The 25204-nt window shown below is 42.2% G+C and overlaps 1 protein-coding gene across 2 annotated transcripts in view; it reads left to right on the plus strand.

The window, feature by feature from the left end:
- The window catches only part of ARMC9 (armadillo repeat containing 9), a 56838-nt gene extending 36523 nt beyond the window's left edge, over window positions 1-20315 (plus strand). For both annotated transcript variants that reach the window (XM_054639211.2, XM_077184036.1), the window contains 6 exons: window positions 2337-2441; window positions 3559-3674; window positions 7863-7987; window positions 11323-11452; window positions 14947-15116; window positions 19270-20315. In XM_054639211.2, coding sequence (XP_054495186.2) covers window positions 2337-2441; window positions 3559-3674; window positions 7863-7987; window positions 11323-11452; window positions 14947-15116; window positions 19270-19292 — 669 coding nt within the window. In that variant the 3' untranslated portion in view covers window positions 19293-20315. The remainder of the gene's footprint in view (window positions 1-2336; window positions 2442-3558; window positions 3675-7862; window positions 7988-11322; window positions 11453-14946; window positions 15117-19269) is intronic.
- The last annotated feature ends 4889 nt before the right edge of the window (window positions 20316-25204 follow it).

Here is a 25204-nt window from a genome sequence, read left to right on the forward strand (position 1 = left end):
AGGACATCTGGTTTCTTAGTCCCTCAGTTTAAAAAATATAGTTTACAAATAACATGGCAGTAATGCATAATGTTGTTACTTTGTTAAATAAACAAGGATTTGTTGACTCACTACCTCAATGATTGGAACTCTTGTATTTTAGAATTGCAGTGAGTTATTGTTCTCAATGGTGTTCTGTGATAACATCTGATGTTGTGACCTGGCAACAGAAAGTTTTGGAAAATTTTATCCAAAATCTTGCTTTTATGTAACTTTTAAACCACTACAGACTGAATACATTTCAGGATATGTCCATATATTGCCAATGTTGCCATTTTAGTGACATGCTTTCAGACTGCTTACTGATGTTAGAATTTGTTGCTCAATACCTTTATTTATACCTTTAGAACTTAAGAAACAACAAAAAGACTGTCATGCAGCCTTAATTTGGAGGTTTTGCTCCAGCTTTAATTGTTTACAAGAGCGTGCAAATGTTCCCAGTGCTGTTACTATTACCTTTCATGGGGTTTTTTTTGCTTTTATCTGTGTTTAATTTAGAGTTGATGAATTCTCTCCTGGCTTTGAGCAGATCTTGTGGTAATGGCTACTTTCTCCTAAACACTGTGGCTAAGATGCAGTTGAGCCTATTAGAGGAAAATTCTGGGATTTCAGAAGTTTAAGATTCTGTACAGTGTAATGCTGGAGCATATAACCATATAAAAAATGTCTCTGTGTGTGCTGTTCTTCAGAAATAAATTGGCTTTTGTGTTTGGCTGGTAAGCTTTAAATTAACTAGTGTAGAGCTTAAGATACACTGGCTCCTGGAGTACATACCCAGCCCTGAGATGTCAGCCTTCTGGGGTGTGTTGACACCCACAGTCACAGTGTGTATTTCCTGGTGCTCAATATTCTCTTGACTGGTCTGTTAAATACTAACTTAATTTATCTTCAATATTTGATCTTTGCGTTTGTTTTTTTATTTGACTTGGACCATCTTGAAAAGCTGCTTGTTAAAGTGAATATGTGATATTGTAGCTCTGATTCCAAAGCTTGGTTACAAGCTGGAGCTGTGTGAGGTGCCTGTACAGTGAGGATTTATCAGACACCCTCTGATCCGCTGTCACTCAGCACCTGGCAATAAAATCAGAGAGCTGCCGTGTGAAAATCCACTTCAGCCACAGAGCACATCAAAAGAAAGGGCTTAATCACAGGGCTTCCAGCCATTACCCTAAAGGGCTTGGCTCCCAACATCTGCTGCAGCCTGTGAGCAGTGGGGAACAGGGCACCAATTGTGTTATTTCAGCAGTGGAGTGATGGCACATGGGCAAAGTCCTTATTTTGTACAAGGAGGCAGAGGGGGGACACTTTCAGGCTCGGTTACCTGGCAGGTTAAATAATGTCAGGGAGCAGGATTGGCTGCATTAACAAACCTTGTAAAAAAAAAAATCCCCCAGACCTATTTATAGAGCTTATCTTTGCAACTTCCCCCCCACCCATAAAAATACACTATATTGTGGACTTTGGAGTGTGCTTTCTTGGTGGGAGGTGGGAGGTGGGAGGTGATGGGCTGTTTTTTTGCTTGATACAGATGATTGTTGCCTAGTCTACAAGTGTTTGTCCTTTTGCCATCATCTGTGTTATTTTTCACACATACCCAGCTTTCCAGGTAATTAAGAACTGATTGTGATTATTTAAAACTGAGTCTAAATCTCACAAAAGTAAAACTGCTTTTCATTTTTGTTGTGTTCTGGAGTTCACCAGAGTCCAGTGGACATTGTTTTTAATGGAGTTTGTGCCAGACTCTCTACATAACTATGCAATATACCTTTTTAGAATGATTCCTTTACTTTTTCTCATTTACTGTTTTTGACATTTACTGTCACAACAGGTTTCAAAAGCAAAGAAGATTTTCTTCATCTGGAGTGGGTCTGTCTTAGGATATCATGTACAGGACAGAAGAGAATTCTTTCTAGTAGCAAAACACAAGCAAAAATACTGTCTTGTCCTTGTACTACTGGTTTTGGTTTGCTGGAGGAATCCCTCAAACTTCAAAATTTCCTGGCTTTTTTAATGTGTAGAAGCTGCAGAGCTGCCATGAAAGATGAATCACACGTACTTATTCTAGAAATAGGCACTGGAGAATGAATTCTTGGTAGTTTTTACTTTAAGCTGGTTACATTTGGGTTTGTGGAATAAAATCAACATAGGGTTGTTCCCTCCTTGTATGATCTTTTTATCCTGAAATACTGATTCCAAGCTTTTAGTACCAGCTTTTTGTTTGTTTGTTTTTTTTTTTTTTTCCTTAATTACCAGCTTTAAAGCTTCCTTACACACCTGAGTTTCTTGTTGCCTTGCAGGAGGACAATGACATCCTGGAGCCTGATCTGGACAAAGATGAGGTTTTGCTGCCACAGCTGGGGGAGCTTTCAGGAGAGAAGCTGCTAACAACGGAGTACTTGGGAGTGAGTACCGCTCCTTAGAATCTTAAAACAAATTAATTTCCTGGGTTAAGTGTTTTATTTCAGTAGTTTCACCACTTTATTCAATTTGTTGCTTGAAGAGGCAGGTGCTACCTGCAGAGCAGTCTGAATCTTTCACAGTCTGTGTATGAGCTGCTGCTCAGGAGAGGCAGAACCAGTGTGAGAAAGGAGCTACCCTTTCACAGGGGGTGGTCAGGCTGTGGCTTAATAATAAGCTACAGGCAGCCTTAGGGTTCTAGTGCTACACCAGTGACTCTGAGCACACAAAGCAAAGTACTGAGCAGGTTAATAACTGGAACATTCTGCTGGTCTGAAATTATTTTAGAAAAAAGAAAAGTTGAAAAGTCAACTGCTCCTGCAGGCGTTGTGCCGCATCAAGTATTGTCCCCCTTACTTCAAGCAGCAAAAAGCTATTAAGTAAAAAAGCATAAAGTTTGTATGAATGCCATTTAGTGTGCTGTGACTAATTTGAGATATTCACAGGGTTGGAGCACCTCTCCTGTGAAAACAGGCTTAGGGAGTGGTGTTATTCAACCTGGAGAAGAGAAGGCTCCAGGGAGAGCTTATTGTGGGCTTTCAGTCCTAAAAGGGTCTACAAGAAAGCTGGAGAGGAGCTTTTTCACAAGAACATGTAGTGATAGGACAAGGGGGAATGGCTTCAAACTGAAAGAGAATAGGTTAGATTAGATACAAGGAAAAAATTCTTCCCTGTGAGGATGGTGAGGCTCTGGCATTGGTTGCCCAGAGAAGTTGTGGCAGCCACATCCCTGGAAATGTTTGAGGCCAGGCTGGATGAGGCTTTGAGCAACCTGATGTAGTGAAAGGTGTCCCATGGCAAGGGGGTTGTAACTGGATGGTCTTTATGAACCTTTCCAACTCAACCCATTCTATTATAAATGTGCACCTTCTGGATTCAAGAGTCTGACAATGGAAAAGTGACCTGAGAGAAGCTGTTGTGAAAGAGCTTTCAGTGATTCCAGGAAGTTTTATGCAGTAACACCAGAATGCAATTAAGTTTCTGCTGCAATGTTTCTAAAGAATTTTCTCTATGGCTTCAAATACCTGTTGTTCCACTGCATTATTTTTTTCTGTATATCAGATAATGACTCACACTCCAAAAACTAAGAAGAAGCAATTTGCTGGTGTCCATCAGAGTATAGATGAGCCACTCCAGAGACCTGTGACACCAGGTTATCACAGAACTGCATATCTAATGTAAGTCCAAACAAATGAGACTAAGTTGGGTTTTTTAAGCTCTTTTAAAAAGCATAACAACAATGAAAAGAAGCCCATAACAATGCCTAATAGCTAAACCTTTTCTACCTAAAAGTGCATTGCCATTGTCATTCATTGTGGATAATTTGAAAAAAAGGAGCAAAACATTGCAGGCAGAGAAAGGTCCACTGGCTGAGGTCACATTCTCAAAATAGTTCAATGAATATATACTGATCAAGTTGATTTAAATTTGCTTTATATCCCACATGTTCTTGCATCTTCTGTAAAATATTCCATTGGAAAGTTGCACCAAACATCTACAATGCCTGGGATTTTCCACTTCACAAGCAACAAAGTGTATTTGCTCTGGGGAGGTTTGCTAGAGGACAGATGAAAAAGAAAATGGATAGGATAAAAATCTTGTTATGTTGTGTTTCCCTGCTTTGGAGGAAACACATTTTCTGTCAGAAGTGTGTATAGCACTTTGCTCTTGGTGTGATTTGGGTCAGAGTAGAAGGTTTATTGTAAATGGAATAAAGGAGTCTTACCATGTAGAGCACCTTGAATATTCTTTGTCTTCTGTTAGAACAAGTATATCTTAATTTCTGAGATGAGATTTGTCCTGTTCACTGTTCTGACTGAGGAAGTAAAATACGAATGAGATCCCAGATTTTTTTTTGCAAGGCCTCTCCCCATATATATGAAATATGTGTGTTTGTGTGTCAGAAGAAAGCCGCAATTAATTAATATGTTAGTAAAATAGTGATTACCTAATAATTTTCATGCAGTTCTCCAAAAGAACTGCAGGCCTTAAGAATCTAGACTGGTTAATCTATGCCTAAATATACATATACTGGTTATCTATGCCTAAATATACATTGCCACTTTACTGTGGGGTTAGTGTTAAAGTTCAAGGTCCCACTTCCCCACTTTTACCCATGGTGGGCTTGGAGACCTTGGACTGATTCTGTGGAATTGGCTGCTAGGGCAGTGTTACAGTCCAGTCTTTAAAGTTACTAGAAAGTAATGTGCTAATGAGACCATAGGCCAAAGTCAATATTGTGCATTTAATTTGATAATAAATAAAAGAGAGAAAGGGAGAAGAAGGAAGAGAAAGAAACAGAAAAGAGGTGGGAGTACAGAAAGAGAGTGACAGATTAAAGAAAGTCTCACCACTCCATGGATCCCAAGGATGTTCTGTGGATCCTCTCCAGCTCTGGTCTTCTTGGTCCTGAGGGTGCCCCAAAAAGCTCGGAATGCAATGGATGAGGACATGGCCAGGCCAGGTGGGAATGCCCAGGTACCTCCCCTGGGGGGGCACTTTGACTCAGTTTCTTGCAGCAGGCTCTGTGGCTGTTGCATCACTTTGCCTCACGTGCAGTCCTGTGGTGTAAGGCCTTAGGAATGAGTCTGAGGAATGCTTTGGGGGTCTTGGGTGGATTATGACACCCCCTCAGCTGCCTCCCACATCAGTGTCCCGTGGATGTGGCCTGTGGGGTTGGGGGGTTACACAGATGGGCCAGTCTGTGTAAGGGAGGAGGGTGTTCAGTGCCTCTGACCAGAGGCTACACCCAAAACCACCACCCTCCTCATTTCAGTGGAGTCTGTGTAAACCTGGCCTCTGTGGGCTGTGGTCTTCCTCACCCTAAACCCAGCCAGGGATGATTCTCTGCTGCATTTGGCTTTCTTGTGAATGCATTCCTTGCTCTCAGCCTTGTTTGCTTATCCCTAGAAGTGAGATGATTGAGCATATCTTTATCTTATCTAGGTGGCTTAACTCACAGTTCAAAGTTCCAGCCAGGCATCTTCAAGGAAGGGGGGATTCTGTGGTTGTAGCTTCTTTAAACTGTTTTTGCTATAGGGCAAAACTCCTTCCTAACAATGTTTAAGGCATGAACCATTTCAGTCCCTGACTGGCAGCCTTACAACCTATTTAGAAAGTATATTTTCAGGAATAAATCATCATTATCACTGGAGTGTCTAAGCTTTACATTCTTGCTTTGTAAGTGGAGATAAAACCAAGCTTGTGAAAATGAACTGACTTCCCTTTGGGAAGTCAAAAAACTTGTGTCAAACCCACGGGAGTGCCTTTTATTTCCCTGTGTCGTGTACTGCACTGCAATTTTTGCATCAGAAATGATCTCTGGAAGTGATTGCTGCCTCTCTTTAGCACCATCTACCCAGGCAGGGTGTTTACTTAATGTCCCAGGATCCTGGAGTGACTCGAGTCTTGTATTTGGCACAACTTGAATCCTCTCAGTTGTGCAGCTTGTGCCTCTGCAAGATGGCTGCAGGTAACTGCTGGATACAAATTAAAACCACATTTCTATCGTGCTGGTTCTGGTAGCTCTTGGTCTAAGAGAAGTGTTAGTTTGATGGTGTGAAACAGCCTTTACAGATTGCCTCACTATGCAAACTACAGAGGAGAAATATAAACAGCAGAAATCCAACACCGTGAAAATATGTGAAAATTAATTTCCCTCCTGCTCTGCCCAAATGGTAGAAATACTATGAGTGTTTGATGCTTCCATGTTTTAAGCAGGAAACAATCAGTACCACCCTGAATGAGAAGTTTGTCCTTTGTACCTAACTAATTTGTGTGCAGGAAACTGCAGTGAGTAGATGAAGACATCCTCGAACTACAAAAAAGGACAGCAGCAAAAAAGGACAAGCTTTGATGGTTTTTATGCTGTTCTAATTTTAGTACAAATTCATTTACTAAAATAAGGAAATACTCACTTGGAAATTATTGCAGGAGGAAGACAATAAAACTTAGCTGCCTTAATTTGAAAGCAATATCTGAACTGGATGTATTTTGTAGTTTAAATAATTTAAGTGGCTTGTATCATGTGAAATCTTATGAAAAATATTAGATACTTTTGCCCTGGATACAGCTTGTCTACCAGATACAATCCAGGACAGTTCATCTGAATTATCTGGAGTCTCGTATTCAGCAGAGTGGTTAAACTGCATTAAAAATTTTTGTAAATACTGCCATTCAAAATTGAAGTGAATATAACTTGTTTGAAGTTCTTCATGTGAGACTCAATGTAATATATTCCATTTTAAAACGTCATGAAAGAGGAAGCAGTTGAGGAGATACTATAACGTGTCTCTTTGAGTTGTTGGTTCATACCTCCAAAATGGAGGGGGGTGAAGATCTTTAGTGCTGAATAGAAGTATTCACACAGAAAATTAATGCAGAATAGCCACTGCACATGAAGCAGCCATTTCATGCTAATTTTTCTATGACTTCCCAGTGCAGACAAGGCTCTAGTTACTTCAGATGAATTGTCATGGGATCTCTGTATGGACAAGCTCTTGCTGTATGGAGCTGTATGGAGTCAGGAAATACTGGAAAGCTGCCTTCTTTTTCTTTTTCTTTTTTTCATTTTTCCCTCCTTCTTTAAAGACTCGCTGGCTGAGATCACTCAAGGGGGCCTGAACTACTTAATATTCTGCTAGCTATTTCCTTAGAAACTGAAGGAAATAGCTGTGAAATTTAGCTGTGAAATCATTAACTGCCTCCTTGGACTGCATCCTTTTTACTAAATATGTGGTTTAGTTACCTTAACCTGATATTGGGCAGGGAAACTTTCCATGTCTGCCAACTTCTTTCTTCTTTTCACACACTTTTCACACCCTCTCACTTGTGCTGTGTTTTATTGCTTACTAGTAAGCAATTGTGTCTCTGTTCTGTCCTTCAGCTGCTTCAGTTTCCCACTGATCCCTTTCACTTGTGAAATCAAGAGTTTTATTTGTTTTAAGTCAGTGTTGCATATTGCTCTTTAAAGTGAAATCCTTGGAGCATTCAGAAGCAAATCTTAAACCCTTGAAAAAGCTAAGTATTGAAGATCTCTCAGGCCCATTTCTACTGTCTTTTTCTTTAAGTGTCATGATGGTATTTTGGGTCTTCAGACTGCTGGGATTTATGGTTTCCTTTCCTCAGCTCTTTTATTGCAGTAGGAAAAAATATTAATTTCAAATATGTTTGATGTCAGCTGGTTTGGGAGAGCTACAGTCAAACAGTTTAATTACATCCTTAATACTGGTTTGCAATATGAAATTTAAAATAACTTCAGTGTGTACTATGTCATTACAGGCAATTAGAAGAAATTAGAATTTACTCTGATTAAACTTTTTATATTGTACTTATTATTTCACCTTGCATTCTCCTTTCTCCTCCAGGCCAGAAAACAGTTCCAGTTCCTGTCACGAGAGGGATGAGAAGCTGCAGTCTCCAGCAAGTGGTGCCTCTTCCACTTGTGGTGGGAGACAGTCCAGCATTTCTGACTTCTGCATTTCCCCCTCATGTAAGGAGGGCCTGTGGGTGCTGTTCTTAATTGCTGACGTCTTCCTTGGCTGGGGCAGGTGTGGGGGGCCTGGACTATGTGTTGTAGATTGGGGATTCTTTTAGTGTAGTGTGGCAATGGCCCTCTCTTTATAGAGCCTGGGTCAGTCTGCAGGGCCTTGGGGCACCCAGCAGGCTCCAGCTCCAGCTGAAGAGTGGCCACAGAAGGGAACGTGTGGCCAGCAGACACCAATGGTCCCACTTGCCTCGCTCCATCTTGCTTCCTGTGGGAGTGCCAAGGATCAGACCCAGGGCTTCCACTGTGTGAAGGATTCTCTGCAGTGTCCCCTGCCCAGGAAAGGAGCTGCAGCCAGAGGCAGTGCACTTCCCAATGGGCAAAGGCCCTTGCTTGATCAAATATCCCTTGTTTGGATCTAAATGAATCACTGTCTGCTGGCACCTGCAGGCTCTGTTGGCTGGATCTCAGTGTTAGAGCTGAAGGCAGCTGCAGTTATCTGCTGAGATTTGCAACTGCATTCAGACCATCCAGGGCTGTGGAGGATGGGCAGCCTGGTGCTGTGTGGCTGCATTGTGGGTGATGCTGCTAAAGACTCTGCCCTAGCAGCTTCAGCTGAAATTAATGCAAACTCAGCTGGGCCTGAGAGCTCAGAAACATGTGATGGAGTTTAAAAGGTTATAAACTTCTGATATCCACAAGATTCTGCAACTTTGGATGTTGGAATTTCAACCTTCCTGCAGGGATTCATTAACATTTGCAACTGCAGATCTAAGGCAATTTGCTCAGCAATCATAGATAAAGGATCTTGCAGCATATCCGGGACAGAATAATTAATAAGTTCAGACAAAGTGTGCCTTTTCTTTTCTGAAAAAATATGCTTTGAAGCAGTAAAGGAATAGCATACTTTTTACTTTCTCTTCTATTTTTTTAAATTTCCTAAAGGAAATGAAAAGGATTCTGAGAAAAGTAACCGAGGTCTTGCAGACAGGAATTCACTTGCGTAATGCCCAGAGCTGATAAATGTAACATGCTGAAAGAGAGGAGGACAGGAGCAGGAGAAGCTCCTGTCCACGATGGGCACTTGGGTTCTTGCTGTTGTGCAGCAATGGGAGCTGCTGTTCTCAGCCTCACTGTGCACAGTAACACCTTGAGTACAGCTCAGGGGGTTTGGCTGCCCTTGGTCAGCAACTCACACCAGCAAAGGTTGTAAACCAAGTAAAAGCATACTGACTTGGCAGTGTTCCTGCAGAGTAGGAAAAAAAGAATGGATTTTTACATACCTGTGCTTTGTAAAGGAAATTAAGCCAAGTAGTTATCAAGGGTGCACCTATTTGGTGTTTTAAAGTGTAACTGGATGCAGTTCCTAAAGCATTTTTCAGCCATCCAGAGCCCAAGTGAACAGATTTTGATCTCTGTCCAGTGAGATGCATGCACTCACCTCTGTCACTTTTGCTATGCTACTGATGCTGTCTGATTGTTTTGTAGAGATTTGTGAAGAGGTTTAAACAGGCAGCCTGAGTCAGTCAGCAAAGCAAATGTTGTTAGTTTTTGATGAATATTGATTTAAAGTGTTCATGCTGAAGATATTTCTGCCAGCTTAAATGTTTCATTTTGTCAGAACTTTGCTTGTAGCCTCTGTTTAAAACATTCTGTTAGCTGCTTTCAGTCAAAATTATATGCAGATGGATACTAATTAGACTACTAGATTATATAATTTTCCTGTAGAAAAATCTTTGAGGTCAGAATATACATTATATATACATTATACATGTAAAAACACAAATAATTTCTGTCTGTAACAGAGGAAATTTTTCCTAGCATTAATCCAGGCTATAAAATAACACTGAGCTACTTGAAAGATGGCCTGAGGTTTGTTTTGGGTTTTTCCAAGTAGCAGTGACATATGTGCTTGTCTTTCTTATCTTTTGAGATTTAGAAATGAGGTGGAAGGAAAAAAGAAGAGAAAAGAGAGACTGCACTGCTGGAGCCCCTGGTTGTTATGTCAGTGACAGGACTTTATTCTGCAGGATGATAATTGAGCTGGGTCTTTGAACATCTCCATGTTTCCAAAAGGCATTGGGGATTGTAATATTTAAATTAAAAAGGCTTTAATTTAAGACAATGGAAAATAAGCCCTTTCTCTTCTGTTGCCTTCTAAGATACAGCAGGGAACAGAAATGTGTAAAAATAATGGTACTGCTTCTAGAGGCTTTCATGATACTCTGCCAAACATCTCTGCTGTGTAATAAATATGCTGTTTATTGACTTCTGATCTTGGTCTGATGGTCATTCTGCAGTACCAGGAGCCTTATTTCAGAATATTTGTTTCCCAGCATCACATGAGTACCTTGGGATTCAGAGTTTCATGCAGCCAAGTCACGAAATGAATAGTAAGAGACAATGAGTGAAAAAAACAGAATAAAAGCTTCATGTGAACAATTAGCCTCCTCAAGGGGCTATCTCAAGGAGTCTAAGTTTAGCCTCAAGGAACCTTGATCCTCTTTTGTTTACCAAAAATGAGCATTGTTCTTTAATGTCCTCCTGGAAATATTTGGTTGTTCTTGAATTGGTCTGATTTTGTCTGGGTCCATCCTCTCCCCCTTTATCCTTTGGTAAAGAATCAATAATTCTTGCACTCTTTTATTTTTTGTCTCCTGTGGGCAGAAAACTTGTGGACCAAAGATGAGCCCTGGTCATCTTCCTACACTTACTATGTTGAATGCCAGACAGAACATGTGCTGGGCAGCAAAATGCCTGTCTGAGAGTGACCTGATCTGCATTCTTATCAGCATGAGAGAACAAACCAGGACAGCAGCCTGTCCTGAGCATGGCAGGAATGGAGCTAGAGATTTTCCCTAAACTTTCATTGAACTTGCACATCTTGGTAGCCTTGTGGTTCTAAGCAAACTGAGTGCCCTTCACTTCCCCATTAGTGTAAGGCAGAAATTGAGTCTAACAAAAGTGTAAAACACTTCTTTTTGTCTGCAGTAGCCCTGTTACTGTGGACATGTACAACCACTACAAGGGGTTGTGTTCCTGTGGCTTTAATGAGATATTGGGTGTAGCTGATGTGTGTTAACTGCAGGTCTGCATGGTCCTATCCCATTGCAAGTGCACAGTGTAGCCAGTTTTATTTTCCAACTGCAGAGGGCTTAAATTACCACACTTACAGCTGTTTTGCTCAGGTGATGAGCCCTAATACACTCTGCCACACAAACTCAGTAGCCTGCCAAAACCTCAAGGTTCCCTTCATACAGCAGGAGTTGTGACTTGATTGTATTTCTAATAAAACTGTAAGGAGACAACTCCTCACTGAACTGTGTTTCTTTTTTGAGCAGCAGTTGAAATGAAGTCATCTGAAGTATTTGCATCAGGCCATAGAATGCACCAACACATCCCAGCTGGTGATACCTTATCTTCTCAATCTGCTGACTTCACTGAGGACAGAGTAAATGGTCAATCACACAGGTATGATCTATCCAGAGAATACCTAAAATTGTGAGAGAAGTCTGACAGGATTTACCAGCTAATTCCATGCTGCTGTAAAGAGATCTGTGAAGTTACTTGATGTGTGATGTAGTCTGGCCTGAGACAGCTGTGGTTGTGCTTGCCAAACAAAATACCCTTTGCTGTGCCAGAGGCAGCTGCTCAATTTCTAAGCATCTGGTTCAGAATGAGAGAAGTCTCAAGCAAGACGTTATTAATGAACTTCACATGTATGCTCAATGCAGCCTTCTGAAAATAAAACTTCCTGATTGCTTCCTTATATGACTCAACAGTAGTCCATGAAAATCATTTATTAGTAAAGAAATAGGTAAGACTGTGGGAACAGGAATTAACATGCAGAAGGAAGAAAAACGAAGCATTTAAGTGGGTTAAGAGTGCTTAAACATGCTGAGTTGCTAGCACTGCTCACCAGAGTCCTTCATTTATCCACTAGATGGGTATAGCAAAGGAGGCAAAGTTATGAGATCACCCAGCAATGGGTTTCAACTCTTCCTTGAAATCATTCCTGTAAAATTAAAGGTCTTGCTCTCCTTATCCTACTTATTGTGTTCACCTTAGGCCCTCTGTGAAGCCTTTGTGACGTGTACAAGTGTGATGTTACATCTTGGATGAGAGCAAAGAATTAATTAGCAATTGGACTAAAGTCTGCCATCACGTGTACAGCTGTGATGTTATATCTTGGATGAGAACAAGGAATTAATTAGCAATTGGGCTAAAGTCTACCAAAGTTTTCAGAGCCTGCATTTGTCTTTCAGACATTAACAGCTTTTTCCTATAGCTAATTAGATTGGGCCAAGTTTTAAACAGTGTAGACAAATTTTAAAAGCAAATATGTTCCAGAACTAAAACACAGAATGGGTGGAGATGTGTTAAAGGAAAGCTTTTACAACTCTTTATGCACCTGATTTTTCAGAGGTGCTTGGTTATTTGTGTCAATTACAGCTCTAGCACTTCAGAAAGATTCTGTGTCTAGAACTTTGTTGCCTTCATGCCTACAGATGCCGGTGTGTGGTTTGGGGGTTTTTGGGGGGCTGGTGTGGCTCTGGTTGTTTGGTTGGGTTTTTCTCCCCAGTTGTACTGTTTCCATGGGGAGATCTGAGCAATTATACATTGTCAACAAACTGTCACTGGTTTCAGCTGAAGTGATTAGGAGTCACACCTCTGGGCCAGCATTACTGGTTTTGTTTCTGTTGTCTCTTGTAACAGTAGCTAAGCACATAATAGAAATACATAGAATAACAGACCATACAAATTTATCACCAAGTTGTTTGCTTTGTGGTGGAGATAGGGATATTATATTTCAGGCTTTGCTTCCAGGAAGCAAGTAAAATTGGTAGCATCTTGTCCCCCACCTTAGTGAGATGCTTTGCTTCTCTACATAACCTATTATTAAAAGGTGTGTTCCCAGTAATTTTTAATATTTGTTCACAAACATATGTCTAAATCTTAGGATGGGATTTATAGAAGTGAAGGCACAGGTGCAGTATCCTGCAGAGGAAGATCATATCTTTTCACCCTGTGTTTCCTCAGCATGCATGCAGTAATTTGGATTTCCAAACGCAGCCTTGAGTTACAGGTACAGGAATGCAGCCATTCTCAGTCGAAGAGAGCACAGGGTTTTCTGTGTCAAGGGTCTTTTGTTAATATGTTGGTGTTGCAATGCCTGCAACTAGACCTGCCTTTTCATTCTTTCACTCCTGGACGCAGACTATAATTTGTTTGCAAAACAAACAGGACTAATAAATCACGTCTTTGCTCATAGTTTTGTCCACTGTAAGAACTGCCTCCTTCCTGGAGGCAAATACCTGTTTGGCAAATACCAAGACCTTCCTAGGAGAGGTATGTATGAGAAAAGGAGGGCTGAGTTGGGCTGTGGAAGTGGTCACTTCTCTTTCCCCTCTTCCTTAGCAGAGTAAATTGGGAACTTAACTGCACAGAGTTGAGTGAAAAGATGCAAAATCAATTGGAGAGAAGAATGAGACCTTAGTAGTGACATTTCTGCTGCAACTGTTTTATTTCCACAGGAACAAATTATTGTTCCAACTGATGCAAGTCAGACTGAGTTAAATGACAAAATAAGCAGTAACAATGACAGTGCTATATGGAGCTAAAGATATTTAAAGATCTCCGTGGTCCACGCCTTGAGGTTTTATCTAGCCAGTCTTATTTTTTGGTTGTTTTACCAATCTGTTGCTGCTGCCATCTGCCACATCCTCCTTTGAAGCTAAGACAAGTATTAACACTTGTAATAGTCATAGGTAGAGGGCTGCAGAGATGGTTCTTAGCAGAGCAGTTAGCACGTCTCTGCCCTCAACAGTTAGCATATACATATGCGAAATACAGACAGTAATGCTATTTAAAATACAAAAGGAACACTTGCTCAAATCTCCCTGCAAGGTGAAGCAGGGCTATGGAAGGGCTAATCAGTACTGACTCAGCAGCATTCCCAGGGGAGGAGGGGAGATCAAATATCTTGAAAATCCCCCTAATCACCCCTCCTGATGGTCACAAAGGGTTCTTTTGATGGAGCTAATAACACGGGGACTTTCTATTTTGAATCGCCGGTTTTTAGACGGCACCCTTCGATGTCCTGCCTTTGGCTCTTTTATTTCCCTTTTTAAATATGATGAAGTTTTCATGTAGCTGTTACTTTAGTTTAACCTTTTCTCCTTTTAAGATAAAATCGACTCACTAGTGCAAACATTAATTTAGATTCAGAATTATTTTAGAGACTTGCTATTTCCTGGTAGTCTCCATTTTTTTAACTGTGAAAAGGTATATTTATGCTGGGGACAAGGAAGGGCAGTGTATCCTCACACAGTTATTGACTAAATTTTAAAGAATGGTATTTTTGCAGGCTGTGAAATAGCAGCACCTGCTTTATGTTCTCAGTGTGAGCAAGGAACCTGTGTGTTTAGGGAATTTATTTTAGAGATGCCATCGCAGCTTTTTGCTCTCTTGACAAAGCCTTCGGGGCGTTCTACAAATCTTATCTCAGACAGGAGCCAGGGAGGCTGCCTATGTCTGCCAAGACTGACCTGTACCTGGAAGAAATCCTGGTGTCTGTGCCCTAAAAGGATGTGTGCCTGTGCTGTAGCATATCTGTGTATTTTTTGCACCCCAGAACGAGTCACTGGATGTGATAAATAAAACAGAAAACAATCTAAAGCTCAGTTCCTGGTTTGCAGGGAATTTAAGTGCCCGTGTTCACTCCTGTTGTGCAGAGTGAGGTTTGGGTGGGATGGACAGGTCAAGAGCCAGGCTGGGGGCTGTGCAGTGAGCACACGGCCCAGGCAGTGCCTGTGGTGCCATGTTCCTTTCCATTTGCAGCCTCCCTGAGGTTTGAGCACCTGCCAGGCTGTCCCAGCAAGTACTGCAGGTTTCACTTGGTTGCAGCCTCACTATGCAGATGTGTTTCTCCATGCATTGCTGACCCTTTCCCTCTCCTCCTCCAGTGACTTTGCCCTGGCCTTCACCAGCAAACCCAAGATCCCGCGCACTCCTGACGGGCAGAGCAGCAGCCCCAGGAAGGGAAAGGTCCCAACCATTGCCCCCCAGTTCTCTCAGTCTGGACCCCAACAATCAAGCCATCCAAGCTCTTCAGGATCTACAAGGAGTAGACAGAGTAAGTGGAAAATGCCATCGTTCTGTTTGTCATTCCTTGGGTGGGAAAGGAGGGAGCATTGTAGAAACTCTTCAGGAATGAAGTCGTAGGCTACAAATGTGCCAGGAGTATATGACATTGTGCTTGTCATCTGCAGGATGTACAACCATGTAATTATATCTTGCTGAACACTGCTCCTATTTCCAGGCTGTCATGTGAGCAGTTAAAAGACGTGCTTTTTCCTGTCTCTGGGTGGAGAAAAGTGACCCAAATTCTCAGAAGTTTTTGGGGAAGCTTATGAGTCTCAGATTAGACCTTCTCTAGATGTCTTCAGAGTTTTTCCTTTTCTTTAGACACTTGTTCATCCCACTGAATGGACCTGCATCTGTCATTGCTCTGCCTACAGGCATCCTCCAGGTGCAGTTCTATGGCAAGTTTTACTATTGGCACAGCTGAGCTGATATTTTCTGTGGTAGTAACACCTACAGATGAATCAATGCAGTAGAAGTGTCCTTTTTTTTGCAAGAGTGAAATTTCCAGATATGAGTCAGGACATTTTAAGGTGGCAATCACAAGTAGGCCACATTTGCCCTCTAAGCACATTGGTGTGACACTTGTGACTTTACCCAGCTAACACAGGTCATCAAGTGCAATGTTCCAAACTTATTTCAGGGTACCCAGACAGGAATTGTAACAGAACCTGCTTCAAGGCTTGAACCAATTCATATAAGTATTTCAAGTTTCTTTCTGTAGAGATAGAAGGAATGGTGGCATAACACTGTCTAAATCTTTAAATTAATGCTGATGTGGATGTGAACAAGAGGCATGAGCAAATACAGTAATAAGATGAGAAGCTGGTTAGTAGTAGCTGAACTTCAAGACTGTGATTAAAAATTTTGCATTTAAGAAATCTAGAATTTTTTTCTTCAGGTTTTTTGTGTCTTCTGGATTTGCAGACTGGTCATTAAATCTCACAGAACCCTATTCCAAGCTTTTTCCTTAGGACCATCCCTAACCCTAGGCTGATTTACCTGTCTAGGGTTAGGGTAGGGTTATGCCTGGGGTTAGGGTTTTTAAAGCAGAAAGCCCTGAGCTCCAGGCACACTGCAGCTGCAAAAGGCATCCCAAGGGGAGCACAAAAGTGCCACAACACGGCTGCTTCCACAGCTTTTTCCTTGGGACCATCCTTAACCCTAGGCTGATTTACCTGCCTAGGGTTAGGGTTAGGGTGTAACTTGAAGTGGGATCCCTGGGTGTGTCTACACTGCAGCTGAATGTAGGGCAGATGTCAGGCAGCCCAGGAGATGGCTCAGGGCAGCTTGGTAAGCAGGGAGCCAAGCACAGTGTGCTGCTTCTGGCAGTCTCCTTTCTGCTGGAGACTGGTACTCAAGAGCCATATGGCCATGCTGTGGCCTGCAGAAGTTTATAAAAAGTACTTCATCTGTGGGGGGTTCAGAAGAGAGGGTGGCTTTGACGTAAGGATGGAGGAAAATGATGGACTCTTGCTTTGAGCCAGGCAACACAAGCTCAGTAGAGAGGAAAAATTGATCTTGGATGCTCACACATCAGTAAACACGTGTGGAGTGTCAGCTGTGGAGTTTTTTGGGGTGGAGGGGGAAGAGAAGTACATTCTTCAGTAATGAACAAACTTTTTCTCAGGTGTGTGGATAGAAAAAGCTGGATTCTAATACAACTCTGTGTCCATCATCAGTGAAAATGGCAGGAGCGTGGCATCATAACAAGTTTAGTGATGATTGTTTGATCACAATGCAACATTAGCTCTATTCTTTAGCTGTAACTGTTACCTTGAAACATTTGACAAAAACATAGTAAGTCAATACCTTCCCAAGAAACTCGAAATGTGTGTATATCATTAGCTTCTCTATCTGTAATGAGTAGCCAATAAACCAGTAACAGAGCTGGAAAGAGCATGCTGAGCCTTCTGTCTTGCTCATTCACTGTTCCACACAATTGCACATGCAGAGAAGTGTGGTTTTGTTCAGGGAGTACAGGTGAGGCATTGGAAGGGAATGTTCTTGGTGGCGAAAGGAGGTTTTGACCTGGAGGCTCCTTGCTTCAACACTCCTGTGCTGAGGTAATGCAGCTCTTTCAGCTTTACCTTTGCTGCATGTGCCCTGGGTTTTACCTCTGACACGAGTGCTCTCTGTTTCCTGTGACAGCAGCACTGTTCTGCCCTGACTGGAATTGGTGTTAACACCCAGGAGTCTGTCCCTGGTTCCTGTTTTAGTTCATTTCCAAAAGCATTGGCCCATTGAAAAGCCCTAGTGAAGGAAGGAAAAGTACAGAGTGTGTGTGTGTGTGTGCACAAAAAGATCTTCTGCATGTTCTAGTTTCTCAGGGCAGCTTTGCACTCCTGGGGAGAGTATCCTTAGGAAAGATGTGACAGACCAGTGTTGCTTTCAGGAGGCTCTGGAGCAAGATCCTTTTCCAGGGGCACAGTGTTAAATATATCTTATTTTAAATTGCTCTAAAGTAGATCACTTGGGGTCCTCTGTGGATTCAGTATATGTGATCTGTTAGTCCAGTTACTTGAACTCTTCTAACTTTTATTGTTTTATTTGTTTTACACTATACCTCTTTGCTGGGAATGTATAGCAAGCATTCCAACTTGCTATAGTCCATTTACCATTTCTCCCAGTTTTCTTGGGAATCCAGGCTATCATTTTCTATCTGTCCACATGTGCAACGAGACAGTGTTAGCAATTAAATGTTAAGCTCTTCCTGCTAAAAATAGCAAATAAATTATTTTGCAAACAACTAATCTTCCACTCACTCTGTGTACATGTGTCCAGCCTTCTTGTCACAGAGCACCAATTAGTTCTTGTCCATCCTGCAGGAATTTCACACAGGTGTTTATAGGTGGGAAGAATTACATGAAAGTTGTAAGGACCAGATTTTTAAGGACTAAAAAGGGTTTTAAGCACTTACACTGAAACTTGAGTTTCTCAAAGGTAATTCTCAGCTCTTACTTAGAGATGCATGGAAGAGATCTGAAGCAAGTGAGCCCCTAATGTTTCCCCAGAAAAGCTCTGTGCTTACTGCTCCTTTAATTTCCTAGCTGACTCATCTGTAGGTCAAAAATGGTATCAGATGCACAGATATCAGCAATCAGTAGATTCCAGCGGTTGCTGCCTCCCATTTGCCTGCTGCATAGGTATGTAGGGTTTTACATATCAAGAGACTCTGTTCCAGTGGAAGACTAATTTGTGGATTTCTTAGTATTTCTGAAGAAATGCAAGTTTTTATAGCTGATGGACATGATGAGAAAAAGATGACTTTCTGATTTTACTTGCTACATTCACTTATTTTAGGGGCACATTTTTAGCTTGATTTTAGTATTTATTACAGGTGTATTTTCTGGAAACAAGTTGATTTTATGTAAACCTACCTGAACCAGCTAGACTGCTCCTCTTGGAGCATGGAGTGTGTGGAATGCCTGAGGAATGCAGAGGAAGCCCAGGTACTTAGTGCAGCTACAGGCCTGGGGCCAGATTCCTGCCTAAGATGCAGCCCCTGCTGTTAGCTGAACTCTGGAGCAAAAGCAAGCTCTTCATATAATAAATATGAAATAAAATAAATATGAAATAAAATCAGCTATGTTGGGATCCTCTGTGGTTTCCACTTCCAGGCTGGTACAGGGATGACACTGGCAGCATGGCTGGAAAATAGAGTTCCACAGGGAGCACAGGCATCTCCAAATGTAGACCTTTTCAACTGTGTTCCATGTGGACATAGTTGTGTGGTTTAATCCACTCTGATCCTTATTCTCTGTCTGTTCCAGGCAACTCTGCATGGGTGTGCTGAAGCTGTTTGCAGTGTACCAAGTTCTAAGGTACATTGCAGCTAGGGCAGTACAAAAATCTCTACCAGAAGAATGGGGAATGTTTTTGTTGGGAGTGTAACTGGGCCCTGGTGATGCCCTTTCAGTTCTTTCAATATCCCCTGAAAAGGGGCTGCCATAAATGCATTCTGCAGTTTTGAGTTGCAGCATCACGAGTTAAAGGAGTTAAAGGAGTTAAAGTGCCTCTCTGCATGTTTTTTGTGATGTTTGTGTCCCTGTACAAGTTGAACAAGCATTGCCCTCAGGCAGCTTCTGTCTTGTAAATAAATCCTGCTTTCAGCTGACAGACCCTTTCTGGATGTTTTTCTGCAGGCAGCCAGTCCTACAGGAAGTGAGAACAGTTCCTTTCCTCGAGAATCACCTGTCACATTGCTGAAGGACAGAGCCAGCTTCCTGTAATGAGCTTCACTGGTGACCTACAGAGGAGAGAGAGCTTGTTGGCACTGCAGGCCTTGCACAGGGACTGGGGATTATCTGATGGGATGTGTCTGTGGCCTCTAAAACTGCCTAAGACAAGGGCCTTGTTATTAGAATTTGAGTCTCAGCAGCAGCCCAGGACTGACACAGGAGATGGATATTTTCTGATTGTTTGCTCTAAAGTGACATTGCCACCTTGAGAAGGAACTCTTGCTCTCTGCCTTCTGTGTCAGTGTAAATGGACTTTGGAAACAGAATGTATGCTCAGCCCAGGAGTCTTACCAAGAAACCGTATTTTTTACTTATTGCTTGCTGAAGCAGCCTGCCAATTGCTTTTTTAAAATTTTGTCTGTGTGACTGGGTTGGGAGGTGTCTGTGTTCAAAGGATCTGTGTGAAGAGGGACAGTCTCTGCCACAAGTGCAGAGCCTTTCAGCCCAGAGCACTCCTGTGTGGGGTGAGATCTTCCTGACCCTGAAGAGGAGGTATTTTATCAGCTTCTGGTTGACCTGCAGCAGATGAAAAACACTGTTACAGTGCCCAAGGCACCATCCATGCTCACCTCTGAGCTCTTTATCTGCAGCAATTACTCCCATTACTTCCTTCTGCATTTTTTTTTTGTTAATTGTACTGTTTAACATCTGTGGAATGAAAAATCTTATTTTTTTTTTCCTGGAATGAAGAGCTTTGCTTCTTCATTCATAGAAGAAACCATGAGAATGTGAACAGATCAGAAGCAACTTTCTCTTTACTTGTAACTGTACTCCATCATCTTTGGTGTTTGTTGGCTTTTTTATGTTCTTCACTTCAGAGCAATGACTGCTTATGTCTTTATGGAATTTGTGCTGGTCTTTGGTGCATGTGAAGTGCTGGCTAGACAAGAGAGGCCAGGAATCCTTCCACTAAATAAAAAGCAGCAGTTAGTTCTGCTGGTGAATTACAAGGCTGGTGCTGTTTGTTGTTCTTTCTCTCAACAGTAACAGTGACCAGGAAACACTGAAGTCTTCACTGGGGGTTGGCTTTTGAGTACCACCCCTTCATGTGACTGCTGCTAGGACACATAAATGCAGTTTACACTGGGACTTGGCTCTGCTGAGGCAGAGATGTACAAAAGACTGACAGTGTATTTGCCATAGTCAGACTTCAGAAACAAATGTTTGAATGAGTATGAAAATGGGAAAGGTAAGGCTTTGGTTTTGGAGAGCAAACAGGTGGAACACAGCCTGAAAGGTAAAGCAACTGCTGTAGAGACAGTGCCTTCGCCTAAAGTAAAGAGTTGTAAAGCCATTTCTGTAGAGCCAAAAGAAAGCTTTGTGCTTCTGACAAGATATTCAGTTGGGCCTCTTGCTCTGTGGTGGCAACTGAAGAGCCAAGACCACTGATGTCATTGCTTCAGACCCACTGAGATCAGTGAGGCTGTGTCAAATGTTTGCAGAAAGTTGTGTTTCCCACACACAAGTTCAGGAAACCCCTTTGGATAGACATTAAATTAGAATGGGGGTGTTTTGTGGGAGAAGACCTCCTATAGGTTAAAATCCAGACAATTCATGTGGCAGTTACCATTTACTACTCAGTAACACCAAGCAGGCAGAGTATGAGTGTTGCTTTAGCCCCCAAACTACTCAGGACATGAAGTGACTCCAGACACTTGCTAGCCCCTGTCACACAGATCCCCATGCCAGACAAAGGAGTCACAGAAAATCTCTGACTTGTGCTTAGATTCATCTGCCTCCTCTCAGAGCTGATAAACACAACTAATGGGAAAATGTCCTCTGGTTCACAAAAAGGCAGTAATGGAAAACAGACATAAAAGTTCACCTCTGGCTTTCCAGGGTAGGCAGAATTTCCTCTGAAATTGTTTTTTTTCCAGCTCTGTAACATCAACAGCCAAGTCGTGAATGAAGTGCTAAGCAGTTCATTTGCATACATGAATAACAGAATGCTCCAGTAGCTGAGTTTTATTTACCTTACAGCAATGCTGTGTTTCATGTTGGATCTGTGCTATGTTCATGATAGATCTGACTGTGTAAGATGGAGAGCAGCTTTTGAAAAGTGTTGAGAGCAGACTAATTTTTTTGGGGCAGTGGGGAACAACAACCCCAAAACCTCACTGATTCTATGAGTTGAGGTAAAACTTTACCACCCCTTGCCAGACACCCCAAGGTGGTTGGTAGGTGTGGCAGCTGCTCGAGCTGATCAAGATTCATGAAAACCAAAATGCACCTCGCTGAGTTGGACTGTAAGGAACCAACTGAAGTGTGTGAGCTTGTGTGTTTCTTGCTCAGGCCTGTTGCATTGCAGAACTCTATGTGTATATTTTCCCATGTTCTCTTACTGTGTGAGTATGGAGTTTGAAATCCAAGACTATTTTTATATTAATGCATAAGAATCCTAATTTTCCAAATACCTCAGAAAAACTATGGAGGTGCTTAGAAATAAATTATCAGCTGAACAGTAATTTGAGAAGCTGAGGAAGTGAATGTCCTCCTTTCCTCTGTCTTCACAAAAAAGCCCCTGTGATGGCAGTCAGGAGATTTGAAGCTAATAAAAAATGTCAATTCTGCCTTTGTTCACAGAACTGCACTCTTTGGGGTGGAAAGGTCCCTGAATGAAGGTCAGTAGCACACACATAGCAAATTCAGCACCTCACTCTGAAAAGTTGTTGGGTGTCTTTTGCATGTGCCATGAAGAGGTAGCTGCTAGATTCAACACTCTCCTGGGAAATTCATAACAGGAGCAGTGGAAATTGCTGCCCCTGTGGGAGGGGTGTGATTGCATTTAGAGTGGCTGTAATTTCTTTCACAAAGAGCAAATAAAATTATTGCAAATGACACACAGATCTACAGGGAAAGTTTTTCCGGGACCAAAGTCCCAAGGGGTGCCACCATGCCTTTTGGATGAAAGTGCTGTATATTCAGTGTCATTTTGTTTATGCAGAGTCTGAGTAAGGCTACTGGAGTTTGCAAAGAGGGCTCATTCTGTACTATCTTTCCATGACTAAATAAAAATGCTTCTAAAGGGTTTGGTTGTTTTTTTTTTCTCTTTCTGATATATTTGGTTTGAGGGTCATGCAACTTTTTTGTATGAATTTCTTTATATTTCACTCTGGTTTATTATTGATAAATTCTGTCCCCAGCAGTTTTTATCTCCATCTAAGTGGGAAACTCAGCTCCCTTCAGTTCAGCCTGGCCTGCCTCTGCACAGGTAATGGTGTTTACTCAGAAGTGTTGCAAAGCAGGCATGAACCACTCATTGTTTGTGGTCTCTCATGAGGAGAGCCCAGGAATGTGGGATGCCACCAGCAACACTGGGTTGGTGTCAGAAGTATTATTTGTTGTACAATTTAAGTGTATAAGGGAAGACAAGCACGGAAGTTCTCTGGAGAGAAAATATTGCTGTGATGGGAAGGGACAGTGGTTTGGTTTGGTTTTGAGTTGTCCCTTTAAACAAAGTTTCACTAATCTTTATCAATCATGGGGGAGATGGCCGTGCAGAGATAAGGAGCTCTGCATGGTGTTCAAGCACATCTTGGTGTGGTGGTAGCCAAAAACCAAACATGTTGCCTTCCTTGCAGGTGTTTAAGCATATCCAGACTTACTTTCAGCTAGGGGCTTGAATTTATCTTTGAGACAGAACCTCCTGGCAGTTTGGACCATCCTCACACTTGCCTGCAGTCTGACTGAATATTGGAGAAAGCACTTTCCCAGGAGAGGAAATGTGGGAGAGTTGGGGGGTGCTCCTTGCTTGAATCTAAGGAAGGAGCACGTGAGCCCTGGCAGGCACCCCAGACACCTCCTGTGCTCTGTGAGCCCGAGGAGCTGTGTGGGCATGGCAAGCACACAGGATATCTATTATATCTATATAATACCTCTATAAAATAGGATATCTATCATTACAGCCCTGCAAACCTCCACTGATCCCGTGGGGAACCCTGTGCCAAATTACCTCTGTGACTGAGCCACGTGGACTTCTCTGGGCTAGGCTGCACTTTCCCAACCTAGTCATAGAAATTGTGAAAGGAGGGAGACTCTTGAGAATTTATTGACAGGTGAGAAATAGCAAGATCTTTCAAGACAAACACTACAGACTAAGACCAGACTGTTCTGGCCAAGCTATTCTGGATTTCAAAAAGAAACCAACTTCTGGGTGCAGAAGGTGGGACCTTGTCCTACTGTTACCAGACCTGTAATTCTGTAGCCTGACATCTTGTCAGGAGTTGGGATCTGACATTTCAAAGCAGATTTCCTCCCAGCTCCAGGCTCCTTTCTGCCCTGCAGTGACATTGTATTCAGTAACAGCATCACGATCCAAATTTCCACTTTTTGAGGACCTGGTGCTCTCTGAGCAGCAGGCTCAGTGGCACACCCTAGGACATCTAATAACTTTCTGGAACATGTCCTCCTTTTGGTACAAGTTCTGTCAGCAGTCCTTAGCATATGGTCCAAGTTTCCAAGAAACTAGGGCAGTAATTGATGGCAGTGAAAGTGAGAATGCTTCACATAGGCAGTAAGAAATCCAGGTGACAACTTTAACATTTTGTTCTTATCTTCAAGTATGAGAAATGCTATTCTAATATAATTTTAAGGCAACAGATTTGGGAGTGTCAATTATTTTGTTCACTCTGCATGCGAGTGACCTAGGACTGCTTTTAATTTCAAAAATGGTTTTCAGTATGCCTTGCTGGCCTTCCTCTTAAAAGACTTTTAAAGTGTTACTTCATTTTATTTGTTTTTCCTTTAATAAGGCTGAGAGCTAATTCTTCTGAGTAACCAAATAAACAGGACAAATAAAAAGCAGCGGTTACCTGAAACAATAAGGTTTATTCTGTGGATGTTTAAGGTGCCTTTTATATTGGGCTGTAACTGACAGCTACAAATACTGAGGCCATTTGACAATCAGACCACCTGCAGAGGGATTTTAAGAGTTCAAGGACACCTCCTTCTACTGATCTCAAGGAAAAATTCTGGCCTTTGTAGATCCAGATTTAGTTCTCCTCCTCTGAAGAGTGAAAAAGTCGAGCTGGAGTGACAATGGGATGAAAGTGCTGGAAATAGCAGCTGTGTGCCAAGTGATAGAGTTCCTCATTCGGGCTGCCGTGTGCCGGCCTGTGTCCGAGCCCTTGCCTGGATCCGGCTGACTGCTGGCAGAGGTTGAATCCTTCCTGAGAACAAATCACTTTATTGTTCCTGTCTGTTCATGCACTGCCTTTTGGGAGCGTGGTTCATGTTGTTGCAAGAAGCAGAACCATTAGCACCAAATGAATTCTTTGTCAAGCAGCACGGTCTCCCTGAAATTTTTACTCTTTTCTCCAGCAGCCTTCCCCCAGGATCAAATTTGCAGTATCGTAGGGGACTGGCTCCTGGTAAGCAGATGACTTTTTTTTGTTAATTCTGCAGATCGTGGCCTACCATGACTTTCCATGAAACTGGCTCCTTTCTATTTCTTCTTCATCCAAGTGAGCAGCTGGGCAATGAAATGTGGCAGCTCTGGGACTTGAGGAAAACAGTTCTGTTTCGATTAAGCCCCTGCCACCCTCAAGGTCTGTGGAAACTGGGCTGTTTGAAACAGCCAGAATTTCCACCCTAACTGTACCAAAAGCTCCATGGCAGCATTGCAGAAAGGACTGTGAACTTCCACAAATCTCAGACCATGCTGGGGCTCCTAAGGTTCCCTGAAACCTCAATTACAGCAATTAAAGCAGTGTCAGCAATTGTGTCACTGCTCAAGTCACCCAGAAATGGCAGCAGTGAGAACCAATTTCATCTCGAGTGATTTTGCTCCTGGGTCATGTCCATGAACAGGGCAGAGTCCAAGGTTTCTTAACCAAAACCA

Source organism: Agelaius phoeniceus, chromosome 10 (genome assembly GCF_051311805.1).
Source record: "Agelaius phoeniceus isolate bAgePho1 chromosome 10, bAgePho1.hap1, whole genome shotgun sequence".
Taxonomy (NCBI): domain Eukaryota; kingdom Metazoa; phylum Chordata; class Aves; order Passeriformes; family Icteridae; genus Agelaius; species Agelaius phoeniceus.